The sequence below is a fragment of the Sceloporus occidentalis genome, unplaced genomic scaffold (genome assembly GCF_023333645.1).
Source record: "Sceloporus occidentalis isolate IW3139 unplaced genomic scaffold, rSceOcc1.0.p SCAF_87, whole genome shotgun sequence".
NCBI lineage: Eukaryota > Metazoa > Chordata > Lepidosauria > Squamata > Phrynosomatidae > Sceloporus > Sceloporus occidentalis.
The window spans coordinates 223787-239856 of NW_028317067.1; the positions used below are offsets into that span (position 1 = coordinate 223787).

Below are 16070 nucleotides of genomic sequence, written 5' to 3' on the forward strand. Positions count from 1 at the left end.
CCGCCGTCCCTCCCTCCTACTGCCCTGTATGGAATGCACGGAGCAACATGGGGAAGCCTCCTCTTGGCTCTGGAAACTCATGGAATTCCAGGCCATTCGCATGCTCCTCGTATCCCAGGGCCTCATCCACCTCGTGTAAAGCACAGATCTCATGGGATAAGTCGAAACTTTACAAGAACATATCATGGAACCAACTAGGCTGTGCAATTGGCTGTGGAAGACCCCGGGATTGTTACGGAACAAGAGAACATTCTTTTAGAAAGGCATTTAGAGACACGGATTATAGTCTGGACCGGTACAAAACATGATAACGATGAAAGGTGGCATCGTGCAACTAGGACTAATGACCTCTGATCCTTCTAGCCCTGGTTGTGAAATGCTGCAGAGATTTGTCCCAAGTGGAAAAGGAGGAATAAATTCTGGAGAAGAGCTGAATTTGTATGTGTTCCTCGTCAAATACAAAATAAACATAAATAATTCAGAACCTGAAGATCATACAAACCTCCTTCTTACAGAAATTCATAATGAGCACTGCCAGATACCACTATCGTGTCCTTCTCTGCATCTCAGATCCTGCTATTGCTTCTTCATTCCTGGTGTCTCTCTTTCTTGAAGCCAGTATATTTTGCATGATTACCAGCAAACCCCATAGCATGAATTCTAACTGCATTAAACCGATCTGAAATTGGTTCTGTGTTACTAAAATACTTTGGTCTTGTTCTACATTTGAAATCAACACGAGCGGCGTTTGGAGCCGTTGACAAATGGTTGCCTGCGCCCTACCTTGAAATCTTAAAAGCACAAACGTCCCTCTTAAGACATTTGATCTTTCATGGAGGTATTTAAACAGAAGATACGTGGAATTCTACACCTAGAAAACCTTAGGTATATGACACGCTGGCCCTTATAGATCGAAAAGACAATATAAGCGTCAATCAGAGAACCTTGAACGTTTTCCTCCAATGGAAAATGTGGTCAATGGGGCCTTGGCCCAAACAAAACCAGGGATGAACTAAATAATTCTACAAGAGAAACCTTCTAAATTAACTTTGAGATTGAGCTTTATTATCTATTTTATTTCTATGCAGGTTTCATCATGACTCTTACCTGTCATCAAAGCTTCCATGGCTACCCTCCTGTCTATCCTTAAGTGTTTCTTTGTCTTCTTCTGGTTGTGGAACCTTTGGAGGCGTCTCTGGGACGGTGATACTGATGTGGTTCTCTTCTGGTTTGTTTTCTCGCTCCAGTGTAACAGAACCCTTGAGGAGCTTTTGGGATCCCGACTTCCTTGGTTCTCGTAGGGATGGCACCACCAAGATATCATCAGGGTGTTCGGCCAGTAGGTCGATTTGAGATGGCGCTGTGGCTGGGGGTACATTGCTTTTCCCCTTGTCCTTTTTGGATTTGAATGCATGTTTGTGGAATCTGGGCAAGGTCCCCATGTGGCTGTACATGTCAGATGACCTGGCGTAGGAAGGGCTTTTGGGGATAGCTGTGAGGTCATCCTGTGTCTTCTCAAACATGCTCTCTGACCTCACATGGTGCTGCTGCAAGGTTGCCTCTCGAGACTCCTTTCTGCGGAAAGCACGAGGGAGGCTGCTCAGGCTGCCAAACACATTTAATTTAAAGAACTCTGCAAAAACAAAAGAGATGAATGATCAAATAATGTATATTAAAACATGTCCTTTACACAAGTATTATTGGAGTTATATGTAGCCCATGGTATAACAATAAGGGTCAGGGGTGACCCAGCCATACTACACCCCAATGCATTTACCAGCCTGCGCATAGCTAGGAACCTATGATGTCATAACTTTAAACCTTGTACCTCTATGTACAGAGAGCAGGAGCGAAGCAATATATACCAATGGAGATATACAGAGCCGCCATCTTTAGTTTAGTTATGCTTTATGTTAAAAATGACCACCTTCTCCTTCCCCATCCAATGCCCACCCATCCTCAGACCCCATATTTAAAGAAAGGACATTATTTATCGAAAGTCATATATTTTAATATTATACAAAAATCTCCATCACGTTGTCCCTATCCTGTATTAGGACAAAAAAACCCACAATTTTGCCTATTTTGGTGTAGCTTTGGTTGGCCGAGACATGTAGTATGGGGGTCTACAGCCCCCGGAGTGTGAGAACCTGGCTCTTTCGGTTCAGGATGTATACACAAGATGTGTCCCGCAGAGCTTTTCCCAGCCCGTGGGAACACAACGTACATTTTTCCCCAAATCTTTTACATGTGTGCTGAATTAGAAGGTCGGTGGGGGTCACGTCAGTTCCAGGCTTTATCACAATGCCTGAGCGGAAGAACTCGGATAAAGGGCCGAATTACCCGTACGTGAAGGGGATTTATTTTGTGAATCCTAAAAGATGCAAATGACTTTGAGCATTCACCATTGAAACATAGAATATGCCGGAAGATAGGACGCATTCGGCCCGTCTAGTCTGCCCGTGTTTTCTTGATGTAAAGACTCAAACCTTAATCAATCCTTGGTTCAGGAGCCACATGCCTATCCCATGGATGTTTAAATTCCCTTATTGTATTAGCCGCTACCACTTCTGCTGGCAGGCTGTTTCATTTATCTACCACTCGCTCTGTAAAACTGCCTTACATTACCCCTAAGCCTCTGACCCCTAAGTTTTAAATTATGACCTCCTGTTCTGGACTGTACACCTCCCAAGTGGCCCTTTTTTAAGGGCTACATATTTGCCTGGTATTATTTTTTACAAAATATGATACATTTTGTTCCTTTTTTAATCATTTTCTATCCGGATGTTTTATGTTATGAGATTGTGGGGTATTAGATTGACTGTGCACCATCTGCATGAATAATTTGGGCCCACTCATTTTTCCTCCCCGGATGCCCCTCTTTTCTGGGAGCTCAGAATGTTTGCTGGGTATGAGGGTATCGCAGGGTTCTACGGCTCTAAAATGTGTATAGAAAAAAAAGGGAAATTTGTAAATATTTTTCCTAAATAAAACACATCATTCATATTCTTAACGACTTAATAACAAACAACAATCAATAAAGTTACATCAATGTTTTAAGGAAGCCCTGCCCCTAGCCACACCTCTAACCACGCCTCCAACCACACCCTCTTAATAAAAACGAGCAGTCAGAAAGTTACGATTTTTTTATAGTGTCACTAAAATAAGTTAATATTCCATTAACGCGAAAAAAAGCCCAACACTGCTTGATTTCACGAATAGTAAATATTAAGCGTATTTTATTTCAGCAATATTATTTTGGGAATATAATAACTGGACAGACTCTAAGTTGTCCAAAAAGGCATGAATTTCTTAAACGAGACAGTCATGTCCTTGAATTTAAAGGGTTTTCCGAGAACGACAAATGGACGCAGTGCCAACGGGCCCCCGGCCCCCCCGGTTACCGCCAGGGAACGGATACCATGCTTATAACATTTTGGTTTTTATACATATAGATTGTACAGCGCTGCGGAATATGATGGCGCTATATAAAAAAATGTTTAATAATACTATGTGAAGCATACAATATAAATACTCTACCCTGACATGCTAAGACAAGGTTACCCGGGTCCCATATTAGCTAGGATGGTATGTGAAGGGGTTAATAAAGTCTGGATCATTGCTCCTCTATCTGAACAGGACAGCTGGCCTTTAACTCCCATTGAAACGCTTTAAAGCCAAAAACATGGTCTCGCAGGCGGCTCTCCGCTCCCCGGCAGAAGAGGGGGAACAAAGCGGCTTAAAAGACCGCCGGGCGGCAGCCTGCAGGGAGAGCTGCCAACCGGCGGCAGAATCTTAAGTGGTTACGTTTCCGTCTGTGCGGATGGCAATCGCGTTGAAAAGCCGCTAATGCCCACACAAAGGCGCCCTTCTTAACGCCACCTAATCACAGGCTGCCATACTAATAGGGAGAGTGACCGGGACCGGCTGAACCCGGCCAAAACAGCGTTCACATTCACTTTAAAGTCTACAAAAAAACAAGCAAATAAAATAAAAAATAATAATTATATATATGGACTGTGTTGGTTGCCCCATGAAGACGGTTTGCATTTATCATCGCTAAACCTTGGTATTTTTCCCCAATAGTTCTGTAAAACGCGTTCTGCGCAACTCCTTGCCGTGGGAACATTTTTATCCCCCCTTCCCAGCTGTTCTTTTTTTAAATGAAGAAGTGAGAATGAAGATTTTTGTTCTGATAACACCCAAGACCACAATCTGGATTTGCATTGGCAGCGGTCACTTCCTCCTGTAAAGCTTTCCCGGCCCCGAAAGGACGCACCTCGCTACCGAGTACAGGCTGTTGGTGTCTGCAGGGCAGGTGGTGCCCCCAGCTCTTAGTGGCGCCACTAGAGTTGGTGTCCCCAGTGCGGTAACTCATAGTGTCACCCCATGGACCACGTGCCGGCGTGTGAACGTCATTGCGTTGTGTTGGCTCTGATTGGTCCCACCGCCATTTCTTTCGCCCCCCCCCCCCACAAGACCTTACATGCCCGCTTCAGGGACAATGTCCTGGAAGGAGGAACGCAAGCTCTGCACGTGTGGGGGGCAAAAAGAAAAAACAGGTCACCAGAGGTTGGCAGCTTTGGGTGTCACCATCACTGACCATGTCACCCAGCGTGGTCTGCGCTCGCCCCGCCCCCAGTGACACCACTGGTGGGCAGCCTTTACGTTGCGCACCTTTGGAGAAGGTTAATTCAGTTGGGTTTTTTTTATGCAAAATCGTGACAATTAGACCCAAAATGCACCACTTGATAAGCCTGGAAAACACAGACCTACTCTGACTGTCACATTATGGAAACCGTGGCGCCAAATTATTTACACATAGCGACATCTTTATAACCCCCCCACACCCCCGGCGGACCCTTATTATATGTTACTTTGCTTTCAAATGTAATAACTTGATTGATGAGAAGTTTATTAGATGACGAGACTTTTTTTTAGAACAATGGGTTCCTCCCCGTATGCAGAAAGAAGGGTATTGTCGGCGCCGATGTTTACCTATTTGCATATTATTGACGAATGCGCACGCTGCTTATTGACATGCTATAAACCCCGCCGACCGCATAGGAGAAATTAGCATGATTGAAATGTTAATAACGCACAATTAGCAAGTTCTATGTTACGGAAAGCTGTGATAGCGACGTGTTAGAAACAGACGAAGCTGCCCCAAAATCAGACATCAAATATAAAATACAGCTGCAGCTCCAGAGTAAGCTAAAGTAAGTAAAAGCTAAAGTTTCAAGCTGCATGCATTTCATGATTTTACTCATAGATGGGGAGGTTTGAGCATCAATCACGAGAAACGGATGCCAACGCACTTTAAGGAGTACGGGTTTTGATCTCTATACCGTGCGAGACAAAGGTGATGAAACATAGTACAGACTGACGGGGCGATTGTCTCCGACACTGTATTTGTGTAAAATATGTTATTTTGATTAATTTCTTACGGAAGAATCATAGCAATTATCTGCCATGTCAATTATCTTGACTGTGAAATCTATACAGAGCCCCCTGCTGGCACTTTTGTAAAACTGCAGGCCTAAACCTTTCGAGGGTAGAACAAACTTAGACCTTCAAACACATCCATAAACTCCGGCATTTGTACTCAAAAAAGCTTTAAAAAAACTATACAAAACTAATTATCATGAGATGTTTTACATACTACTTTAATTTACTTTCCTTCCACCCATCTACGTGTGTTTACCCAACAAACACTCTCACTTGGTGGACCATGGACCACAGTTGATGAGCCACTGGTCTGAAGGACACGGTAAAAACCTTGGTGAATATATATAAGGTAAATACGGCTACGTAGATCCCCATAGAATGTCTGGCACTAAAGAGGAGGACCGTAGAACTAGAGCTTCCAGAAGAATGAAATGTCAACGCCAACCAGTGGAGAGACCACAGTTTACCAATCTTCTGCCAGAGGCATGAAGAAACACCAAAGAGATGTCTCCGGATGTTGCAACCCTCGTTGTCCAGAAAAAAAAGCCCATTCATTAAAACGTGACCGTTAATCGTTAATTAGGAATACTCACTGAATTTCTTGCCGCTCGGCTTCTTCGGATTCTCGCCCATTCCGCCTTATTGAGAAACGCAAAGATTGAGTTATGAGCGATGACCAAAAAAGTCTACTTGTGTAGGAAATGTGCCACCTCTGTAGCTCTGTGGCTTGTGTCTGACTCTTTGTGGCCCCACCTTCTTCCTATAAACGCCGATGTTTACTTCTTCTTTGTAGCATCTCGCTCGTCTTCCCACCCCACTACTCAATCGATCGAGTCCATGTGGTTTTTGAGGCTTTGCTCTTCAACCACAGAGCTGAGCTCTGAACTACGGAGCGTCTTTCTCAGCAAATGTGTGAAGCGCCAGCCCATTCATCTCAGTAAAATGCCCCCCTGGGCTACGGGTCACACAGGAAAAGCCAAAACGGCATCAGTAATGCAAATGACGCTAGGTGAGCCTTTGTGAATAGAGTTTATGGCCTTACCATAGAGGTGAGCTGTGAACAGTCATAGTGATAAAGCCTCCTCTGGGGTCGGTGACAGGGAGCGGGGTAATGAGCATCACTTCTCGTTTTTATCAGCATGCGCCAGCTTCCTGTGACACATAAAAGCCCAGCGCCGGGGAACGTCGCTAAAATAACGTCACTTTCACAGCCGTTCTGCCAAAAACCAACGGCTACAGCGAGCGTTCCTTGAGGGAACTTTGGGTTCAGACCTTCTGATAAAGTATGACGGTATTCATCAAACATTATCTAATGATGTACAACAGGCAACAGATGATCCAAACCTTTATTATACAGCATTACGATGTCACAACTTACTGTGGGCGCCATGATCATATCTGAGAACTCAGGGTCCCCACCACCCCCATTCTCAGGATTTGACCCCGAGTCTCAGGATTTCCCCCCATTCTCAGGGTTTGACCCCGAGTCTCAGGGTTTGACCCCGAGTCTCAGAGTTCTTCCCACATTTTCAGGGTTTCCCCCCATTCTCAGGGTCTCACAGTCTGGAGCTGATTCCTTCCTATTCTACCCCTCTGTGATCATATTTAATACTCCCAGTTGGTGCTTTTTGCTCCCAGTATGTTATGGCTGATATCCCTGCTTGAACGCAGGTGACGCAAGTCAAGGTTTTCACGAGGATCAGTATTCGAGTCACTTGGGTTGTCACTACATAGAATCTTCACGATGGGCTATTAAAGGGTAAATATAGGGTCAGCGGTAGTTGTCACCATGATGTCACTCAGGGGTGGCATAGCTTCATACTAAAGCTACCATCCACGAGGTTCTGCATCCTTCATCGCCGAGGAAACGCATGCGAGCGGAAAAAGCAGCTAGACATACCCATTTTATTCCACTAAGGAAGAAAAACTGTAGTTAAATTAACAAAATAAAGCAGAATAACTGTATGATCTCGGGGATCGGGGTATTGGAGGATGGGGGATGTGTTTGGGGGGATTCTGTGGGGTTCATGGCTGGCATTTGCCTCATTACGCAATAAGGGCCTTTATATTGTTATTCAGGCCACACCCATTGCCTTCCCCGTCCCTCCCTGTCCCCGTGTGGCTTCCGCCCCCCCCCTACAGCCTGCCTGTAATGGGCCTACTTATCAGTATGTATGTATAAATGGCGAACCGGTCCATCCCTAATCTAACACCCTGCATTACTGAGTGACCAGACCCCTGCGCTCAGCCTGGGACACGCCGAGGACTTGCGGCCTGTGCGGTACTGACAGGCCTGTGCACGGAAACTCCCACCCGAGGCCTAAGAGTTCCCAAGAACGTTGGAATCCAAACCACTACGCTCCGAGGCTTAGCTGAGAAGCTGCGGCCCGCTGCGGAAGCCGAAGCCACTCGAGTGCGAGGCCTCTGAGCTTTTCGGTTTGGCTACAGCAGGCAGCCTGAACTCCTCGGGCCAGCAGCGGGAGAGGCCGGGAGGCGGCGGCCTGTGCCCGGAATCGGATCCCCGCGGTCCGGCAGGCACCGAGCCCGCGTCCTCCTCCTCGGGCTCCGCCATGTCGAAGAACTATGACGCCGTGGAGTTTCCGTTCTGCGATGAGGTGTCCAAGTACGAGCGGCTGGCCAAGATCGGGCAGGGCACATTCGGGTAAGAGCTGGGGGAGTATGGGGCAGCTTCCGTGCGCTGATGGCTGCCGATTAATGGCCTTAGAGGAGGGGAGACGCTAGACGAGGAGCCCATAATCTATACATACAGGGTCAGGGGCTTCAAGAGGCGAAAGAAGGTGAAGGGACTGCCCTGCCATGACATGCCCTTTAATGTGTATGATGGCTGTGGGCTCTTCACGTGTTACTTCTGCACATGGATGAGGGAATTGCCCCTTTCCACACCCCCCCCCCCCCAGCTAAAGTAAGCTCCTAGGCTGGCATGGCGGGTGGGCTATTTAGACCCCTGTGCATGAATGCCAAGCACTGCCATTTGGTGGCAAGAATGGTCGGACCCCAGAGGTGGAGGGCAGCTGCCATTATGTTTGGAGGCATAAAGTACTCTGAGGGTTAGCGTGACTCGCTGTGTGGTTGTGTGCCTTTTTTGGCCCTTGAGGGAGATGTCGGACGTTAAACTTTCTACAGCAGGGAGAGGAAGCAAATTATACGGGCTGAATGGTTCTCGCCCGCTGTCATGTGTCATATATAATATATATATTTATGATGTATATATGTGCCTGCGGGTACCTCCTGCTTCTCTATGTACTTCTCCTGGCGATTGATCTGGATCTCTCCCCTTCTATGGATTCGCAGGGAGGTGTTCAAGGCAAAGCATCGTCAGACTGGGAAGAAAGTGGCGCTTAAAAAGGTGCTCATGGAGAATGAGAAGGAAGGGGTAAGGAAACCGTCTACAAACACGGCTTAGATCTCTGAGCCTGTCCTTGACACCCCCCCTCCGCATACTAACCTCTCTCTTCTGCTGATTGTGTCAGAGCGCTGAGGAATGATGTCATATCCCTGTGTTCAGAGGGGCTGCAGGGGGGTCTCGGTTACACTAGGGGGTTCAGCAATGCTGGTGTTGTACAGTTTGGCAGCCCAGGGCTCCATGTAACAAAGGTTGCTGGAAAGTTATTTCTGGTTGCCATGGCGATCTGGGGTCAAACCCTAATCTATAAAGTATGCAAAGTGCCCTCTTACTAGTGGCCTGGCCTTCGCTGAACCCCCAAAGTTGATGCTATTGAGTCTCCCTAAGGAAAGTTAACCGTTTATTCCGTTTTATTATTTTTATTTATTTATTTTGTTCTTGAGTCCTAGGATTCCTCTTCTACGGACCTCTTTCAGTTTAGCTTTTGTCCTGTATATTTTTGCGTATGTGATGACAGATATAGCGTCTCACGTATTCCCGTCTTGTTCACCCCCAGTTCCCAATCACGGCTCTGCGAGAAATTAAGATCCTACAGCTCCTGAAACATGAGAACGTGGTCAATCTCATCGAGATCTGCAGGACGAAAGGTATAAAACGTTCCGCGTCTGCTGCATGCTCGGCTTGTGGTGATGGGGGGGGGGATGCACGTTTGGGGTGCTTGGCGGCAACGACAGGGAAGCGGGCACATTAATATAATAACCAACCAATAACGCATGGCTTTTTGCACTATATTGTCTACGTAAGGAGGGTGTTTATCTTCCAGAGGTGTTAAGAGTTTACTATAATGCATGCTGTAAGGGACATAGATGGCAAAGATTGTAAGCTTTTGGGGGGAAGTGTGTGTGAAAATGCAGCTGCAGTCACTAAGCATGAAGATCTTTGTTTCTACCCTTTTACACCTGAATTATTCTGGGTGGGAAAGTGAAAAAGCCATGATTAACAAATCGCCATCAACCTATGACAATTGTAGCTGGAAACGGCTGATTGTTAATGTAATCTCTTCTTAGATGTACAGAAGCCTTTTATCACTCCCGTGTTCCAATGGCCCTTTATCACTCCCATCACACCCGTGTTCCAATGGCCCTCCATCACCCCCATCACACCTGTGAGCCAAGTTTACATTTAAAAGGCTAAAATAATATATATTTGTATTTATTGGTGGCAGTTGTGTCGTTTGCATATATCTTCCCCCGTTTTAATCGCGTGTTGTGCTGTATAACGCTTATGCTGTGTCAAGAGCTGTTCCGAGACTTTTTTGCCCACCTAGTTTCTCCCACAGCCAGCCAGTATAACCGATGCAAAGGCAGCATTTTCCTGGTTTTTGATTTCTGTGAGCATGACCTGGCCGGGCTGCTCAGCAACGCACACGTCAAGTTCACGCTATCGGAGATCAAAAAGGTCATGCAGATGCTACTCAACGGCCTCTATTACATCCATAGGAACAAGGTGAGCTGCCTGGCCACCCAGCCTCGTGGTTTTATGGTGATCTCCATTGTCTGAGTCTTTATTTACATTAACTTTTTTTTCTTTTCCACCTCTATCAACGGCAGATTTTGCATAGGGACATGAAAGCAGCCAATGTGCTAATCACCAGAGATGGTGTCCTAAAACTTGCTGATTTTGGACTGGCCAGGGCATTCAGCCTCGCCAAAAACAGCCAGCCGAATAAATACACAAACCGCGTGGTTACCCTCTGGTACCGGCCCCCGGAGCTCCTATTAGGTAAGGCTGTGTAACTTTTTTGTGAGTTTAGCTCATTTAGATTGTAAGTTAAGGTGACGGACTCTGTATTCTAAGATTAGTTAGTATGGGCAGACTATCCGTTAGGAGTATTTCATAGGCATGAGACCGGTTTTTGGTAAATCCCTATTCCAACCTGTTGCCTTTTAAGATGTATGACACCCACTGGAGGGTTACTGGAGGTCTGTTTACTCCCATATTGGGTATGATCAGCACAGATCAGAAGGAGAAACTAATATATTTGGCTGTTTTTGTGGGTGATTTGGGTAGGGTGCTAATGTTCTATGTCTTCTGCTTCTAGGAGAGCGTGACTATGGACCACCCATTGACCTTTGGGGTGCCGGCTGTATCATGGCAGAGATGTGGACAAGAAGCCCCATCATGCAGGGCAATACTGAACAACATCAGCTAACGCTCATCAGCCAGCTATGTGGCTCCATCACACCCGAGGTGAGCGCAAAGGGTCTGCGCGAGAAGACTTGAGGGATTTTGAAGCCATAAAATTCGAACGTGGCATGTTGATTGGTTCTAGTCTATCAGTCTTAATACAAGAATAATCTTGTCTGACATTCAGTATCAAGCAATTCCCAGTTATTGTTTACAATGAATTCCAAACACTAGTACTGTGTATTGGGCATCGCTTGGTTACAGAATGAGGCTGATTGGTTGATGTTCTTGGTCCATATTGGGAATGGATCATGCTCTGCATGAATCTCGTTGAGGGCTTCCGAAGAACAGTCAAAATGAGAACCAACCATAACCCCAACTTTTAAGTATTTCCACAGTAGTACTCTGATTGTTCCCATTTCATTTTTGCTTTAGAATAGCCTTTACATGCTTTACTCCTGTAGAAATTGTGCTGCCACCTGCTTGATGATTTCTTTCCTTTGATTGCAGGTCTGGCCCAATGTTGACAAGTATGAATTGTACCTGAAACTAGAATTGCCAAAAGCCCAGAAGAGAAAAGTGAAGGACAGATTAAAGGCCTACGTGAAAGACCCATATGCACTGGACCTCATAGATAAGCTTCTGGTTCTGGATCCAGCTCAGAGAATAGACAGTGACGATGCCCTCAACCATGACTTCTTCTGGTCTGACCCCATGCCTTCTGATCTGAAGAACATGCTTTCAACACATAACCAGTCCATGTTTGAGTACTTGGCACCTCCAAGGAGGAGAGGTGGCCACATGCCACAGCAGCCAGCCAATCAAGCAAGGAACCCTGCTGCCACCAACCAAACAGAATTTGATAGGGTCTTCTGAGGACATCTTTAGTACTTTGTTTCTTTTTTTTTTTTTTTTTTTGGTAACTAATCAGATGAACAAAAAAAAAAACATTGTCTATAAAGATCCATGTTCTGTAGGCTTTTCCAATATGAACATGACTGTCTCGCCCATGTGTGATCCATGGGAACACTCAGATTGGCTTCTAAAGGCACTTCCACCTGTCCCTACTATTGGGAGAAACAACCTGCAAGTGTTTTTGGAATACAGAGAAGAGAGCGATCTCACTATTTTCTGTTTCTACCATGTCATGCCGGACTTAAAATGAACCGTCATGGTGGAATCGTTGGTTCACAACCTTGCGCTTTCATGTTGCTCATGAGAGGCCTATGCCGGACCTTACCGTGATAATGATTTTTACCGATGCCACGCGCATTGACAGTACTCTATGAATGTAAACAAGTAAATTAAATGGTTGTGCTTTCGTATTGGCTTTGTGATGTGTATTTTATTTATTAGTATGTCTGGTGTATGTTCACATACATGGCCGTTCTGCTGGTGTTCCAAAGAACAATGCTGGTGGAAGCGGTAAGAGGTCATGTAGCTACTGACTGAGCTCTTAACTAAAGAATGGTTCATGGATCTGATGTAAATGTTGACTGAAGCTCTTGCTGCTGCATATGGCCTGGTGGCTCTGTAGAACACACACGTTATTATGACCGATTTACTAAAAGTAGCCCATGGTGGGATTTTGTCCTGTTCTTGTAGAGTGACTTGCGCTTCATCCTTTGGGGGGAAAACAAGAATTATACAAGAGGAGACCATTGCTGCCCTGTGCAAAGCTGCTTACGTTTGAGTGCACAAACATGGCCCTCAACACGGGAAGCTCTTGCCCATACGATACGTATCACATGTGCATACATCTTTTGCTTTCCTACTTGGCATTTCCTAATATATACATGGCTTGTATGAATCGTTCAGATAACGTTTATTCATACGCATCATTATATTGATATTTTGAAAGTCATCTGAATCTTTTGCTGATGGAGGCGAGGGACATGTTATAAGCAGCCCATACACATGGCGCGGTTCCATAGAATCCCATTGGACCGTAAAAATCTGTCACTTGATTTCTTAGGCTATGTGCATTGTGACAGCAGTCCCCGAAGTTAAACCGTTATTCATTCGGAACAGACTTTGAAACTTGCTAAGGAATATTTTAACAAAAGGCACGTTTTAGGTGCTGTTACCTTACCTCTTTAAAGGCAAGCTGGCTAACTTTGAACCTTATTTAGTTTTATATTATGTAAAGTCTACTTAAAAACACTGCAGACTTTTATTCCTCTTGTACTGTGCTCATTCATGCGTCCTACGAGGCTTTATGCTTGGGAATGAAGGGGTTTTACATTACACCTCTGTGTTATGGTGATCAGATCGACCTCTACCTCGAATCTCTTTGGTTGTATGGTGTTGGTTTTGTGGGTGGCCTGGATTTGGGGCGCATGTTTCTTATTTATCTGCTTCTATGGACCATACACCCCACATGGCTTCCGAGATTGCCCTGAGATTTATTCACCACGTCATTTACGGACTTTGTGTAACGTTCTGGGCTCGGGATTTTCACAGAGGGTGCTTTAAATAACAACCCTACATACTATGGCAGTGCTTGATTTTCTGCCCTACCTCCCGTTGTACAGCGCCGCAGAATAAGATGGTGCTATATAAAATCATGAATAATAATAAAAGCATTTTATTAAATCCTTCAACTTGTCTATAATATAACATTCTCATGATTTCCTCCAATAACTATTCAGTAACTCCTCTTGATAATTCTGTCAGTTCAGGTTTAATAACTTTGTCCAAACACCTTTTGAATTTATTAATAAACATCCAGCAGTTAGACTGCAATGGATTTGAAATCTGGCAGTTGGATATAACGTGTAGAAAGTGTCACCGCGTGCTCGCTGTTACGTTGTATTGAATCGTTATGGGGAAGGGGGTATTAAAGCGACTACGTATACGTTGTTTCTCATGCGATGAACCCATAGTCTCCTCCTTTCTTTTTCTGATTCTGCCAGCGATTATTTGAGAAAATGGTAGGATTTACACATAAGGGAGTTCATTTATAGGGTGGGATTACTTAAATTCTATAAAATTGCCCTATTTAGTAAATTACCTTTGTGGATCCAGTAAAACCAAACCCATTAAAGAGATCAGGGGAACCCGGCTTCATTTTTAATCTCTTGTTCGGACAGATTTATTCGTAATCGTAGTATCGATGATGAAGACAGCGGATTTCAAACCGCACTCAACGCCCAATCGCCGGCGGGGAAGCCCTATACTGGAGGGGAAAATAATGCGAATGTTATATTATAGAAACGTAAGGAACTAATGGAATGTTTTACCTTTGTTTCCTAGGAGAGACTTTACGTAGATATTCAAAGAGATATTGCGACTATCGTAAGTAATCTCTATCGTTACATAGTTTGTAAATGTAGCGACCTGACCCATAACACCCCCTGTAACCTCTATAGAGGATCCCAAGAGCAAGGGTGAATCTTCAATAAAATGAATGGGAGGTGTGGCTGTGAAACAGGCACCGGATTGGTAGATAACTCAAGGGGCGGAGCCTCCCATCATCTGTATAGTTACAGATATTTAAAGCCCCCTGTTAAACAACGCTCTGTGCCCCTAAAACCCCCAAAAGCTCCAAAGTCAGTAAATAACTCAGCGAATAAATCTCTGGGTGTTCTTTGGGGGTGTACGGAGGATTACCCCCAGTTAATCCTCTCTCTCTCTCTGTCTGATGAATCGGGAATTCTGTATAATTCACTCATTTCAATTCTTCTCAACAGTTTGAAAGAAAGAAGATCTTGATGGATAAGGTACCATCATTTAATGTACACGTTGTCATAGACTATGTTACTATGTTTACTTAAATCAACGTCATTAGAACTTTCCGGGTTGATGTAGCAAAGGCTCGGAAATGTCCATTACTTATTATTTTTTCATAGTCCCCCCTAATGTAGTTCATAGAAAGCCTCCGGACGGTGCAAGAAGAACCAAGAGCTTTATAGATGAACAATGCATTAACTATTCCATCTCATTCACAGACAGAGAAGGCCGAAGACGGCATGAGTAAGTATTTCCATAGCTGATAAATGCGATGAAACATTAAAAAATGATTGGTATTTTGTCAATTTCAGTAAAAAGTTATTCTATTTTTTTTTCACCATCTACCTGCTGTAATATCGCTACACAATCTGCTGTTGCTCAGTAAATAAATGTAATATAATAAAACAGCCATAGGGATTCCGTACGGTTATTAATGTTATAAATGTGGACATGGAAGCCTTTTTACGATATTATTATAAAAATGATATTATGTCCGTTTCGTTTCTCAGGTGATGGGGAGTCAGATGACATGTAAGTTAATTCTGAAATAACTTTTTACTATAATACACAAGAACCCCCATAATATTGTAGCTTCTGTTATTAAACCCCCCCGACACGGAACATATTGAGGTGTTACGGATGGTCTGCAGATCGCAGTAAAGTCATCGGTTTCCATTAAAAACGATAGAAGTTGTCAGCCACACTATTTTCTATTAACATACGAGCGCCCCCTAGTGGACTTTTTGCTATTTCTGGGGTACAGGTTTTAAACATGTAATATTATTGGAATTATTGTATTCAATCCATTTAATAATTCTTGTTTGTTTGCATTTAAAGCGAGAAGGCGATCTGGGAGCTGGAGATGTTAAATAAGGGTCTGGAGATGTTGGTGAGTTGATCTAATGGTTGAATGACGTGACGTCGGGTAGGAGAGCCCGTTGGCTTTGGGAGGACGAAGAAGTTCCTAACGAATCCACTTCAGCAAATATCAAGTATAATATAACGTACCTTTTATTCTTTTATCTCAGGAGAAGGGACTCATGAATGGATTTATGGAGAATGGTATGTCTACAAGACCACTTGTCCTTTAATTATAAGAATAGAAAATAAATTGGTTGCGAACCAATGAAGAACGAACCCCAAGCGGCCTATTCATTTGACTTATTACTTTTGTATTTATAGGAAAAGAACAGCCGGTAGCTGTAGTGATGTAAGTATTTATACAGACGGTTTGTATAAGGATCATAAGTTTTATATGTATTGTAAGGAAGCTTTACTTTACCAAGAAGGAAGTAGATAAATGGAAGAGTCTCCCAGCAGATATGGTAGATGCTAACAC

General features: G+C 44.3%; 1 protein-coding gene across 1 annotated transcript; it reads left to right on the top strand.

The window, feature by feature from the left end:
- The first annotated feature begins 8009 nt into the window (after positions 1-8009).
- Positions 8010-11875, top strand: LOC149284831 (cyclin-dependent kinase 9). The gene is made up of 7 exons (XM_089496123.1): positions 8010-8110; positions 8761-8842; positions 9369-9459; positions 10152-10318; positions 10423-10594; positions 10914-11062; positions 11510-11875. Exons 1-7 carry the CDS (start codon positions 8019-8021, stop codon positions 11873-11875), a joined length of 1119 nt encoding a protein of 372 aa, XP_089352249.1. The 5' UTR covers positions 8010-8018.
- Positions 11876-16070: the final 4195 nt, after the last annotated feature.